This window comes from Notolepis coatsorum, assembly GCF_963971535.1.
Source record: "Notolepis coatsorum genome assembly, chromosome: 17".
NCBI classification, from domain to species: domain Eukaryota; kingdom Metazoa; phylum Chordata; class Actinopteri; order Aulopiformes; family Paralepididae; genus Notolepis; species Notolepis coatsorum.
In genome coordinates, this window is record NC_140181.1 from 96,693,646 (window position 1) to 96,708,978 (window position 15,333).

Sequence of the window (15,333 nt, forward strand, 5' to 3'; positions counted from 1 at the left end):
TGAAAAGGATCAAAGACCAGCACGCTTTCTTGTAAAATGCCAGATGTAAAGCTCAAGCTCAATGGTACCGACTGATCAACTGCAGCCAACGTTATCTTCTGCTGTTGACCCTTTCACTACCACACTACAGAAGGTTAACCCCTTCACTACCACACTACAGATGGTTAACCGTCTGTAGTGTGGTAGGGGTTAACCTTCTGTAGTGTGGTTGTGAAAGGGTTAACCCTTTGTCGTGTGGCAGTGAAAGGGTTAACCTTCTGTATTGTCGCAGTGAAAGGGTTAACCTTCTGTAGTGGTAGTGAAAGGGTTAAAGGACATGATCACGCTTCAGTAATAATAACCATTCACTACCTTGAAGTACCTTTGCAGCAGAGCAGTGTAACACTACACTCTTAGAATCTAACAGTCAACACACACACACCATACAGATGACTCTATTTTACTTCACTGTGGCAGTCAATTGTGAACCTGAGTCAGTAGTAAGTAGTACCCAACTAACGGCAAAGAAAAACAGCCACATCTCCACTATTACACAAGGTTGAGGAGGTGGAATCGATACGGATCCACATTTGCTTCACGTTCTTCTACCCACGATCAGTCTTTGAGCTGAAACTGAATGGACCTCTTGCTATAACGTTCGATTGCCTTAAGTTAATACAAAGCGAAACCACAAGGAGGACACGTTTTAACCTTTATTTTATTTGACCAGGTAGTCACTTGAGATCAACGATCTCTTTTTCGAGCAAGACCTGGCCAAAACAGTGCTGCTGGAACAGTAACTGTGCCTGATTATCCTGTCTGGACTGCTCCCAGATCAGAGGGAAGGGGGGTGAAAAGGGCTTATCAAATTGAAATAATTTTAGTGAACATTTACACAGCATCATAATGATGGTGTGTTTTTTTTTTGGGGGTTGAGTACCCTCAACCCCTGCTCCTCAAACCTGCTCCTTGTACTTCAACCCTGACCGTAGATCCTCCCACCCTGACCGTAGCTCCTCTCACCACCACTATCAACAAAGGCAGCCAACGGTTGATCATGTTCGTGTACCAAAGCCAGCTCACGCAGCCTTGTGCTATCGGTCCCTCCCTCCTATGCGATGATGTTTTACCTTGAGCGTGTTGGAACGCGCAGGGAACGGTGACATTGGGAGATCACACTGCGAAAAGGATCTCCATCTTAACAAGTGTTTAATGACCTCTGCCAAGGCGGTGTGTTTCTTTTCCTCCCTGCAATCTCTCCGTCTGTTTGTTTGTCCGAGTATGAACGAGAGATCTCGAAAGGTAACGGCCGAATTCCCATACGATTTTGCTATGCACATTCATGACCACAAAAGGAAGACCAGTGCCACAACCATCAGGCTAAACTTTCAGTTTTCAAACGGGCAGATCTCCTGACTTGTCAGTCCTACGTCGTAAAAAACATACAGAGAGATGGGGCTCCTCAGACAACAGCGTTGCCATAACAACCGATGAAAATAACTCTTGTCCCTCAGGCAGGCCACTTGATTCTTACAAAGATTGACGTGTGGCATCTATAGGGACCAACATCTTTAAAGGTTTGTTTAGATAGTTGACAGTCCAAACCGTAAGACCACCAGATCCTATCGTAAACAGGAAATTATGGGTTATCTGTGAACACCTACTATAGCGAGGAGGCCTGTGAATTGTTGAGTAATTTGGCCTCATGGTGGCGCTATTCTCACAAAACTAAAAACAGGGACTCAACAGGCTCATATCACCTTGTGACGTTCTACCGATGGTATCAGTTTATATTATCTGGATAGTTGATGAGCCAGATTGTATGACCCCCAGCTCCAATTGAATTTCGGGAAAATACATGATAAATGAGAAAGTGATATACAGTATTACTTGTGAGCGCTTTGTCCAATCTGCACCAAACTTGACAAGAATGTGTGTTGTGAGGTAGTATAACCATTGACATGGGTTTACTGCATATAGGTCTGTAGCTGGCAATTTGGCAACTCTCATTTCTGTCATCTACCCAATAGACAGTTTAGTCTGAGAGTAAAGTAGGAAGATTGTCAAGCCTTGGCAGAGGTCTACACTCTAGATTAATCTAGTTTGTATAGTCTTAAAATATGTTTCATAAAACAAATGAAGAAAACTGAAAGGGATTAGACCATTTCAATTGTTCGAATAAAAATTAGCTTGTTTTGACCCGCCCCCTGAAAACCAGGGGTGTAAAAAGTACCCAGAAATTATACTTAAGTGAAAGTATGGGTACCGTCTCGAAATCTGGCTAAAAACACACTTGAGTAAAAGTTTAAAAAAATCTACTTTTAAATCTACTTAAGTACTAAAAAGTAAAAACTATTTTTTATTCCGGGGCAATTAAATGTTCCGTTTCGTCCTCTTCATCACTCGTACTATCGTTTGTGGCCATCTTCTGTAGCTTGTCACTCTGTCTATTCTTCTGATAGCAGGTTTAATCAAAGATTCCCGCTTTCTAGTCTTGCACAAGGACCAATCAGCATGGGTATGGGCGGGTTAATTTTTCCATTGATGGGGATTTGATTGGCTGTTTTTAAATAAAGTGCGGCCGCAGGATTAATAATGTTAACGTTAGTTCGGCCAGAGAAACAAATATACTAATTAAAATTGTTGGACCTGCGAGATTTGTACTTTGTAGGTCTGCATTTTAAAGGTAAGGAGTAAAAAGTATGTTTTCTTTCTCTGAAATGTAATTGAGTAAAAGTACAAGTATACAAACCTAATAATACTCCCCAAAGTACAAATCCCCAAAAACAGTACTTAAGTATTGTAACGAAGTACAATTACCCAAGTACTTTAAACCCCTGCTGAAAACAAGCAAAACTATCTTGAAACAAGGAGTGACCTAACTCATTTCAAAGATATCGCCCCTTGTCTTACGAAAGTTCTTGAAACAAGTTCAGTTGGATTGGAACAAGTGAAATTCGCAAACCCTGACCCCTCTTCCCAAAGCAACAGCTATGATTGGAGGATCGAGAAAAGAGGGCAGGGCTTGAGATCAGGTCAATTCTCTCACCCCATTGGCAGAATTAATTTTAGCTTGTTTCATGAAAAGTATTTTAAGAATCAATATAAGTTTAAAATACTTTGTTAAGATGGGGATTCTTTTTTTGCAGTGCAGAAACTAACACGCAGCTGTGACCAATGACGGGTGCTTCATATAGAAAAATTATTTATACAATGGACATGGGTTTCTAAAAGAAATGTGCATTGTATGTATTGGCTGTCCATAGACTTGTGTTGAATGTTGACTCTTGGGAGGCGGGCGGAGGGCAGGGGGGAGTGGGGGTTGTGCCCATACTACTGAAACAGTGTTTATTTCGCTCAGGCCTGACGAATCCTTCCGTATTTGTTGCGTTTTTATTTGTTTGTATTTTTTCCCAGAGTTGAAAGGGGGAGTGTTTTTACTGAGGTGTGGGACAAGAAGAGTTGAGGACTATGACAAAGAGAAAAATAATATTTCCCCCTTCTTGACGAAAAAGAAATAAAATAAACAAATCTACGGCAGTTTCGATTGGTTTTGTGTGGTAATTGGTTCCCACAAGTTTCGTTTTATTTGTCACGTATAAAGTACATTACAGTGAAATGCTTGGTTCTGTATATGAGCCCCTGAGAATGTGCTTCATACTGTAAAAAAAGAAGAATAAAGTCCCAACACTATACAAATATACAATACCGGTATACAAACTAAAGTACAATGAAGTAGAAATGCAGACAATGATGTACAAATGGTACATGGTTCCATAATTGTAATATGATTCTCAATCCTGCTGTGCTTTCAAACACAGGTAATTACTATTGGCTGATAGACAAGACAACAACGTTGATAATATATTTAGTTGGAGTTATGTAATATCCTTCTCTACAGTAATGCCTATAGTATCTTTCCATACCCTCCGATGCTTGATAGCTACAGCCGGATCCTCTGCATTTTTAACAGCCTCCATTGAGGTTGGTGTGCGTGACGACTGACTCACTCAAGTGGCCCTGTAATCGGAAACAGCATCACAGCTCGGGAAGTGGGTAGAATGACTCTCACACAGACGGCTAACATGTACACACAGGGATTCCTTCAAGTCATGTGGAAGTAAATACAGAAATAAAAGTGCATAATTAGACTTTGGCAATGTTTTTTAAAGCTCTGAAAGTGTTGTTTACCATCTTACTTTGATAAACAGCTAGATTTAAGCTGCAGAATTCTTAGCATTAATCTACAATTCCTAGTACTCTTCAAGAATACACTGTATGCATACTCTATGTACTCGTACTCAGGGGGAAATGGGCTTGAGTGCATAAATTATTAATTATTATAATATATTTTTACATAAAGACACAATGAGTGTTCCAAGTAGCACTAATAAAAGCACGCAATCCAGGTACTGAATTAAGAATGTATACTTATGGAACCCCTAGCAGCTAATTTGCTACTCAACACTGCCCCCAACCTAACCAATATAAACTATTCCGTTACCCCAGAGGCTACTGAATGATTTTCTTGAGTGACCGATTACAGTTTTACATTTCTGAATGTAATTCATTATTAATATTTAGTTTTAGTTTTAAAGCAGCTTCAATAATTCAACTATTATGCATATCCATAGTTTATATCAAATATTTGCACATGTAAGAGTCATTCTGAGGTAAATGACTGGTGATGAATGCTACATTTTCATATAATATGTTGCTAAGTGGAATTTAACTCAAACCAAATTGAATTTTGTGGAACACTTTAAGTACATAATTGAATGGCTGAATCAAAACAGTTGTCACTATTACTGACTGTAATGTGACGGCTGTTAGACTCAACCATTACATTATGTGCTTCATTCCATTTTCCATTTTATTTTATTTTGAGTCTACATGGATCTCATTCCAAAGAAACAAATATCTTACTGAGTATGACCTTTAAAATCAAAGGTTTGCATGATAAATTCACATATAAGGCCCTTTACCTTCCAACAGAAGGAGACAGTATTATTGTATGCCTCTAGAGATGATGCAAAAAGCTCTACTCATTACAAAGGCAGTCGATAGCTCAATAAATGTTTCATTGTAACTGTTACCTGGAGAGCTATATGACAACCAGAATAATTCACCTGATTTGATGTAATAAAAAATTATTAAAAAAAGAACATGCAGATTCTCCAAAAGTGAATTTGCTGTCAGGGGATTTGAACCAGTAAGTGAGACAATTCAGCAACTCTTGGAGGCCAATGGATGTTCCACAAATAATGTTCTTTATTGATACGTGTGGCAGTGAAAGGGTTAACCGGCTGTAGTGTGGCAGTGAAAGGGTTAACCGTCTGTGAATTGTCGCAGTGAAAGGGTTAACCGTTTTGGTAGTGCGGCAGTGAAAGGGTTAAGACCAACATGTTTCAGCAATATGCCTTCATCAGGGTTACATAACAAAACAAGAGATCAATGGAGTGTGTGTGTGCGTGTGTGTGTGTGTATGTGTGTATGTGTGTGTGTGTGTGTGTGTGTGTGTGTGTGTGTTACATTAGAACAAACTAAACTCCCGGTCTGTCACTGCCATGTCGCTCACAAACCTGCAGAAGAAAACGTGTAGAGGTCAATCACAGGAATCTACATTATAATAAACAAGTTAAAAATAAATCTCATTAATTGTACCTAAATTGTACCTCATCCCACTTCTGCTTTGCACTGTAGTATATTGTATGGTAACTCAGTTACTTCTACTCTACATTGTATATATGTATATACTGAAGATTTTTGTCTACGTACTTGACTTCTATTTTATACTTGCTATACTTATTTTATTATCTATTTTTGCCTAGCACGGTCTCTGGAGCGAAACAGAAAGAAGCATTTTGTATAAAAGTATTCTGTACTTCTGTATGACAACTAATAAAGAAACTTGAAACTTGAAACTTGATATTCAACCCACTTGGTCATCTCACTGTTCTTCCTGGGGAATCGTTTAACGTGGGTCCACGATCCAAGACTCTTTTCACTGGATATCAGCCAACCATACACCTGGTTGCCTGTCAGAGGCGTTGAGTAGAGCTGGTTGGGGGCTGGAGAAGACAGATGGTGTAATGGCAGAATTTCTTTAGACTTTCATTTACCATTTCATTTTCAGTGCATGCAGCAAAAAGGTTTCAGACTCGTGTCCAATGGCTAATACAAATCTGTATCCACAATTATGATGTACACTCACAGACTCCAGGATACGTTTGAAGGTTCTTTACTTTCATTTGGGCAGTCACAAAATATACAACATCATACTTCATAGGATATCGACCGGACCAATGGACTACGGTCAAAAAGTTATGTGCTTCCTAACTGCATGGGCACAATGTCTCACAACTAACTAGACAATACACGTTCACGGCATGACTCTCACACATGCGCAATAACACATCTAAAGTACATTTATCATTAATTCTTAGAATAATTCACAACAAAATTATAAATATGGCTTATATAGCATACCACAGCATTACAAATTAAACTACTGCTCGTTTTCTATGCAATAACTAAATATATAAAATACAGATATATTCAAAATATGACTTTTCAAGATTTGGCTCTTACACAGAGGGTCAAGCCAACCACCAAAGTTAGATATCTCACCATAACTACAGTACCATACTTAAAGCTGCAGTATGGATTTTTGGGTTAGAAATTTGAGTCAAAATAGTGTAGGCCTATGGTGGCTCTTTAGAACTGAGTTAATAGCTGGATCGCTGGAACAGTGCATGACGCTATAAACTAGAAATTATGTGTATGTCTGTGGTGTCCTATTCCTCCCACCACATCTACAATACAAAACAGTGTCTTCAAAGGTTAATGTTGGTCAACATAGTTTCGAAAAGCTCATTATTGGATTTGTGTTGTGATAAGAAATAGGTTTTTCTATGCATTGAATTATTCTATAGTGGTAATTTCTTCCTACCAAAACGACATAGTGGAACTTTAATAGTCCCCGCTAGAAAGATGTACTGCACTTTATTAACTGTAATTGATTACCACCACACACAGACAAGGACTGTCCATACTCACATCTTGGGGTCTGAACACGTTTCATCATCTCTTTGTATCGCTGCTGGCTTCCACGGTGTATCTCAAGGCTGAAGGGAAGAGGCTGCTTGTATACACTGCATACGTCTGTACATCTTAGCCCCTGCGGTACTTGCGGAGGTGGAAGTGGCGGCAACACTGATCGTGTAAACGAGCATCTTGAAGTAGAAGCAGCAGCATCATCTGTGTGGAGAGATATGTTGATAATAATTTGTATCACGTTATTGTTCCAATAAGCACTCCAGGCTGTATATAATATAGCCTGCCGATGCGGGCAGGCGGATACGCTGCAGTGAGGTCAGAGGACTTCTTCATCATAATAGGATACAGGCTACTAACATGACCTAGTAACAACCCATCGATCTACATCCACATGCACACACTCACTTTAAACACTCGCATTTTTAACATTCACTTTAGACACTTTAAACACTTTTTTTTAACACTACACCATATTTATATCTATTTATTACAAACATATTTGCACTACATCCCTACCTCATTTTTGCATTTTAAAAAGTGTGCATTTTGTACTTCATTGTTTGCATTTTGTACTTTAGGTTGTACTTTAGTTTGTATATATTGTATATTATTTTGTATAGTGTTTGGACTTTATTCTTTTAACTTTTTTACTGTATGAAGCACAGTCTCAGGGGGCTCATACAGAACCAAGCATTTCACTGTAATGTATGTACTTTATATGCAACAAATAAAACAAAACTTGAACTTGAAACTGGAACATTACCAGTAACTTGAAACAAAAGAGGAGGTTATGCCGAAGCGATTTGCTGAAGGAAGTAGCCTAGCTAGCCCAATACATGTTTAATTAGTGGCCCTAATGAATACACTGCATATTTACACTTATATATTTATACACCGCATTTATATATACCCATATTATATGACGCCGGACATGGTCACACTCTACCTTCCTCAGAAAAAGTTTCCAACACTGAAAACCCAACCAAGGGACCTCAGGCCAGCCAGTATTCATATAACTAGGTTATAGGATAACCTTTCGTTATATTATCATACTGGCCAATCGCGTCTCGCTCTTCACCATTATGAGATATGGGGCAGAGCAGACGCGTGGCCCTACAAGTTGTTAGATGTTCCGATAATCCCAGTGAGTGATGGCTATACGATAGTGTCCTGCGTTGTGTACTTTTAATGATCCCTCTGGTGTGCCCACGGAAACATCTGATAATCCCCGGGCAGAATGAACACCTTCTCACACGACTCAGTTGACAGTTATCAAAGTGTACCCCCTGAGGGCCCGTAAGCCCCAACCAGTGAGGAGGGGAGTCCCGTCCACCCGCCCGTCCTAACGAAGGGGGGGAGGCAGTCAACTCCACCAAAGTGCGAAAAAGGGGGAACCAGAGACCCCTGAAAAACGCACAGCACAGGCGGGACCACGTGTGACACAGCAGCCCGCGGCGTGGCACACACCCACACACCCCTACTAGCCCACCAAATGGCGGGACGCAGGAGCGGTCCCAGACCTCAGAACCGCCTGGGAGACAGAACCCCCAGTCATGTCCACGAGGTAAAACTTAACGAAGGGACCCGAGGAGGACCAGGAGGCCGCAGCACAGATGTCCTCCACCGAGGCCCCCCCTAACAAGCCAACGTGTAGCAAAGGGCAATGCCCTCGCACAACCAATGTGACAGGCGCTGCTTGGACAACGCCTCACCTGCGCGAGGGCCACCATAACAAACAAACAGTTGATCGGAAGCCCTGAGATCCTGCATCCAACTGAGGTAAACCCCCAGTGCACTGACAGGACACGACAGATGAAGGCTCGCCTCTAACCCACTAGCGTGAGGAGGCGGATGAAATTGCCTGAACCACAATATCCCTGGAGCGAAAAGAGCTCCGGATATTCTTTGGCACGAAGACTGGATTAGGCCTCAGAGTCGCACCGCTATTGGCCAGAATAGACAGGCACTCAGGCTGCACCGAGAGAGCACACAGCTCACCCACGCGCTTAGCGGAGGTGATGGCCAGAAGGAACGCAGTCTTAAAAGACAGCTGCTCCAATGGCGCTGGCTCAAGAGGCTCAAACGGGGCCTCCGACAACCGGCCCAGGACCAGTTGGAGGTCCCAACTCGGAGACAGAGAATGTCCCACAGGCTTGAGACGCCGAGCGCCAAGCAGGAAACGTTTCACACGAGGGTGGCTGAACAACGTACCGCCCCCAAAACCCATATGACAAGAGGATATAGCTGCGGCGTATACCCTCACCGTCGAGGCCGACAGTCTACCCAGGATAGACTGGAGGAAGGAAAGAACAGCGTCCAGGGGGCAGGACACCGGATCCCAGCCCGCAACCTTACACCACTCTTGAAAAGCATGCCACTTACCCGCGTAAACCGCGATAGTGGACGGAGCGTGCACGTTCCGGATGGTGTCGACCACAGTAGGGTCAAGACCCATCCCCTCCAGACTCACCCTCTCAGCAGCCAAACCTTCAGTGGCTGCCCCATAACAGGGAACAGACACAGAGATCTGTGTGCCTGAGAGAGGGCCCGCGGCAACCAAGGAACAGGCCACGGCGGGGCTACCAAGAGCTGGATCAGGACCGGGAACCATACAGCCATGCCCCGGTCCGGCGCGATCAGGATCAAAGTCCTGCGCTCCCGACATATCCGCTCCAACAGCTGAGCTATAAGGTGTATGGGGGGGAATGCGTACAGAATCCCGGGCGGCCATGGATACATCGAGAAGGCATCCACCCCCAGGGGAGGATTGTCCCCCCCGACTGACCGAGAACCATAAGGGGCACTGGTGAGACTGTCTGCAAACAGATGATCCACCGTGGCCTCCCCGAATCGGTCCCAGACCTGTCTGACTATGTCTGGACGTAGTCCCCACTCGTCGGGATGAGGACTGCCCCGCGACATCACATCCGCGCCCACATTCTCCTTGCCAGGGATGTGGAGCGCCCTCAGGCTGCGCAGATTGAGAGACGCCCATAGCCAGAGCTCGACCGCCCGGTGCAGATGGATGGAGCGTACTCCTCCCTGTCTGTTGATATACGACGCTGTCGTCGTGTTTTCCGTCCTGATCAACACGTGCTCGCCCACCACCAGGTGGCCGAACTGCTTGAGGACCAGAAGGACCGCCTTCAATTCCAACATTGATATGCAGTGCAGACCGGGTAGCATGGCATGTCCAGCTGCCCCCTACTGCGTTGGTCCGACACGTCCCCCCCATCCCGTGAGGGAGGCGTCGGTGAAGACTGTGACGTGTGACAGCCTGCAGCCCATGGAGATCCCGCTGGTGAGGGTACCAGTCCTCCACCAGTGGTCGAGATCCCCCAGTATTGACACGGGAACCTTCAGTCGTTTCCACTTGCCTCTCACCAGGTCTATTTTCATACTGGAAAACCACCTCTGAACCCTCTTCATAAATAGGAGGCCAAGAGGGACCACATAGTGAGCAGATGCCATCATACCGAGCAGGCGCATCACGGACAGCGCCGTAACCGTCCTGCCAGGACGGAGCCCCCTGAGCGCGCCGAGAATATCCACTCGCCGTCGCTCTGAGAGGGTTGCCCTCATGGTACTCCACCTGTTGACTGGGAAGAGGAGTACTCTTCTTCCAGTTCACAGCAAAACCCAGACTGGTGAGGAATTCCACCACCAGCCTGGTATGAGACCTGGCGACCTCCTCCGACCGGCTGAGGAGCAGAATGTCGTTTAGATAGAAAATAACTTGTATCCCCTGACGACATAGAGGCTCCAGCGTGGTCTCTACGCACTTGGTGGATGTACGAGGGGCCAGAGAATAGCCGAACGGCAGCCTCTGGTATGCGTATGCTACACCCTGAAAAAGGAAGCGAAGGAATTTCCTGTGAGGAGGGAAGATCGGGATGTGAAAGTATGCATCCTTCAGGTCTATGGAGGTGACCCAGTCTCTCCAAGCTCTGACAGAGCTTATCAGGTGTTTGACGGTCAACATCCTGAACCGCCTCGCCACAATCAGCCGATTGAACGCAGACAGATCCAGAATAGGTCTGACACCTCCCGATTTCTTGGGCACCAGAAAATACCGGGAGTAAACGCCACGCATCGCGTCCTCCTTTGGGACCACGAAGATGGCTTGCTTCGCTAACAGAGATTGGATCTCGTCGGCCAGAGCTGTCACTGCTGCTGACCCTGACAACAGGGTCTGTACCAAACCTGAAAACGGAGGGTGGGGTTGTGCAAACTGCAACACAAGTCCCCGCCTCAGCGTTCTCTCCATCCACCTCGACATATGGCACTGTTGTAGCCATATGTGATGATAATCCCAAAGCGCACCGCCGCCACTTGGCGCTGGTCCGTCAGGAACCATAGATAGGTGGCCCGGTCCCACCCGCTGTGCGTTGCCAACCCTGGACTCGCCAACTGCGCGAGCAGGGCATCTCGTGGAGCTGGGATATCGCACCCTGACACTACCAATGAGGCAAACGCACCCAAGGGGGGACCCCGACAGAAAGGGCCGGTTTGATACGGGGGAAGCTGACATCACACTGAGTGACAAAAGCTCCCCCACTGAACACCTCCCCGGCATGGATCGCTGAGGAACTGTTCTACAGCTGGACATGCAAGGCGTGAGGTCCCCACACTGCCCGATAGGGTGGGTTCCTACACACCGTAGCCCTGCAGTGATATTACTACCACCCAAATCACGCGCGCCTGACTGACCACCGCCGGTCTTCCGGCCGTGGGAGGCACTAACGTGATACCCGGCCTGGCGAGGGCGGTGCTGGGGGAACTCACGCTGCGACCCCCTGGGCCTCGAGTTCCCCCCCCTGACAACCTTCGTCGTTGACAGGCACAACACCAGGCTCACCAAACACAGATGCAGAACGTGTGGCGTGGGAGCCGCTTGACAGCACAGCATTCTCATAGGCAGACCCAGGCCTAGCCAGCAACTGGGTGTCAGCCCCTGTCCCCATGAGAAGCGAAACGTGGGGCCGCATGCGCCTCGTTGAAGTCATGTGGCCCACAGCCAAAGGGGACAAATCAGAACCCGTATCCCGCTGGTGTTGGGCCGGAGAGCGAGCTATACGGCGACGTTTTTTTAGGGCGTGCTCATCTAATGTAGCCGATCCCTCGGCCGCCAAGGCTTTGCCGTCGGCCTTGCGATCACCTGTTTTCTTTGTGTCCAGGGTACCTCAGGCGGGGGAAACATGGCCGCTGGTCGGGGGCCTCGCCACAGTCGCTGGCGAGGCTGTGCCCTCACCTCAGGCTGCGTGGTGCGAGGCGGTGTGGGGCCTAGGTCAAATACCGCCCGCGCTCCTGCGGAAAGACCAAAGAGTCCCTCTGCGGAGAGGGGAGCCCTGAGGAGGAGAAGCCTTTTCTCCTCCTCAAAAGAAAACTGCTCCAACCAAAGATGTCTGTGAACAAGCGGGCGGCTACGTGGCGTAGTGGGCAAGGCGCTCACCACGAAATGCTGGAGACGCTGGGCTCGTCAGTTCGAGCCCAGCGCTCCACATTTGCTTTCAGTTTAGCTGGTCGTCCGTACTAATACACATTGGCCGTATTAGGGGGTGGGAAACTGATGGGTGGGGATCGGGCGTTGTGGACAGCGACTCCTACAGGTCGGTTGGTGCGCCTGCACAGTAGAATCAGGAAGTGTCGGGGGCAACGTGAGCCTCCCACGCGTTACTCCTCACCACTGAGAGATCGAGCTGCGCAGGTGAAAAGATGCGACTGCTGTTACCTCAAGTACCGGAGGGGACTTGTGCTATGTATGACTTAGTCCACATTGCAGCCGGCTTGTGGGAGGCAAGAAACAGCGTCCGTGACAGGGGAGGGTTGAATTGGATGATACGAAATTGAGATGGGAGAAAATATAGAAAATGGGAAGAAAAAGTGGATAAAAAAAAAAAAAAATGTCTGTGAACAAGCGTTGATAGCATCCTGGTCCTCCCTGCGGTTATAGCTTGTGACTAAAAGCTGTATAACCCCAAAAACACAAGCGATGTTTTCGACGTCGGCTGGCCCTAAGGCCCCACTACCTGACACCATTGTGGACAGAAAAGCAGTCAACTGAGCAATGACACTGGTCGCCGCTAAATTCTGTCCTGCAGCGGTATAAACTTCATCAGCCCATACAGCCACCTGCCGGGCCGACTCGCCCTCTGGCGTCGGCTTCCGGGTGGGACACAGTTCAACCATGCCAGGGCAAAGGACCGATGCTACCTGGACCTCAAGCCACGGCACAACTGCCTTGCGCCCTGTTGTCAGCCCATCCACCCGTATAAAGGGTAAATAAGCCTCAGCAAAACCCCCCACATTAAACACCGATTGACCTTCAGCAATGAACCGGTTAAGAGGAGGGAAGAGTGGCGACAGCCCACGGCGGGGAACAAAGGAACAGTGACCCAGCATCATAGCATTAGCATTAGCCGCACGCTCCAGGATAGCTGGGAAAACATCCAATTCAGAGTCATGACAACCATGTTTACCCAAATATCCTGCCCCTCGCGCCAATACATAACTCGGCTGTCTCACGGGACAACGAGCAGTATCACTCATGCTAGTATCAATGCCTGTTAGCGCAGGCCCTACCTGTGCACGACGTAGCTCGACTGCTAACCGTCGTGCAACGTCCCTCTATCCGCTGTCACGAGATAAGGAAACCCCAGGACAGGCCCAATGCGCTGTTAGGATGTGCCGAGAAGATTCCAGGGGCTGGTGAACCTCGGCGAAAACCCAACATTGTGTAATTTCTCCCTGCGTTTCATAACAGCTAGTTCATGGAGTGCACTGCTACGTCCGTGTTGGAAACAAAAAAGAGGAAGGTAGAGTGTGACCATGTCCAGCGTCATATAGTAGGACGCAGGGGCGTGGCCTGGCAGTGGTGCGTTCCTGAAATCAACTGGGATTGCACGCACCTAATGGAATGTAACACATGTCACGTATTTAACAAACCTGACGACCGGCGCTATTGATATGCAAATAGCGAGTACTTATCTGGGCTTGCACGTAGTGCACCCCCGTCCCATGAAGAACGCATGCCTGTGGCCTGGTCATGTGCATGTGAGTGCATTTGTTTGTTCGTGAGCACATTAGGTGCTAGGAGATAAGAGATATCTCATAATGGCGAAGAGCGAGACGCGATTGGCCAGTATGATAATATAACTATATATGTACATGTCCTACTCTTATTACATCGCTGTCCAGTAGTATAGTAGTAGTCATACATATATAATACAACTCTGTACACAAGTTACATCTGATTAGCACTACACTCAGTAGACACTAATAGCATACTAACTTGTATATTTTGTACCCAGTTTACTAACGTTACTGCACTTTACTTTTACTGTTACATTTGCACTCTGGTTGGATGCCAAACTTATTTTTGTTATACTGTACTTGTGCTGTAAATTAGCTGTATAATGACAATACATTTGAATCTAATCTAAATTAATCTAATCTAACTATAAGGTCTGGTCTGGTGTCAACAAATAACAGCCAACGTTGAAGATAAAGCCCGTCAAGATAATAATTAAGGGTAAACACGCTAAACTAAACTCTAGTCCTATCTAAACCCATCTCCTCTTACCCTGGGATTGAAGCGCTCCTCTGGGATTGACTATCATCGACTCAATGGGACCCTGACACCGTAAACTATCCAGAATAACGCCACCTGCTACACACTTGTCCTCTCACGGAGCTGCGCTCTAGTTAAATCACAACTTCTGGTTTGGATGGAACCATGGCAACAAGCGCCGCCCATCAGTTCGCGTACTGCATGGTTCATGTGTAGTGCTCGAGCTGATCTAGGGTCAGTTGTTTGTTTCCCCGTGTAGTGAGTTTAGTAGGGACTAGGGACTAGGCAGGGGGTGAGCTGATCTTAGATCATATACGGTAGTGCTTAACCTTCTGTGTATTGTCGCAGTGAACGGGTTAACCGTTTTGGTAGTGCGGCAGTGAATAAACAATTTATGGTAGGCTAACTGCTTCATTAATGGAGATGGGAACGTTGAAAAAAAAACTCACCTTGAAATCCTTGATTCATCAATTATTATGAAATATTATATTTATCAATTCGATTTTCTTTTGCACTGCAACTTGTTTTGCACCGCGGACTATATCTTCCTGTACATTTCACTGTATATTATTTGGACTGTATATTTTAGAATGCATATCTTTGACTGTGTATTCTTATTTTTGACTACATAAAATGTTTATTGTGAGCGATATCTGTGGTGCTGAATTTCCCTCGGGATTAATAAAGTACTTCTATTCTCTTCATGAGTTCTCAACAGATATTTG

General features: G+C 45.9%; 1 protein-coding gene across 1 annotated transcript; it reads right to left on the reverse strand.

Annotated features, from left to right (window-relative positions):
* Window positions 1–5,268: 5,268 nt before the first annotated feature.
* On the reverse strand, window positions 5,269–14,732 carry spmip11 (sperm microtubule inner protein 11). The gene is made up of 4 exons (XM_084333141.1): window positions 14,621–14,732; window positions 7,039–7,239; window positions 5,921–6,050; window positions 5,269–5,561 (listed from the first exon to the last, which is right to left on the reverse strand). The coding sequence occupies exons 1-4, from the start codon at window positions 14,655–14,657 to the stop codon at window positions 5,513–5,515; spliced, it is 417 nt and encodes a 138-aa protein (XP_084189267.1). The 5' UTR covers window positions 14,658–14,732; the 3' UTR covers window positions 5,269–5,512.
* Window positions 14,733–15,333: the final 601 nt, after the last annotated feature.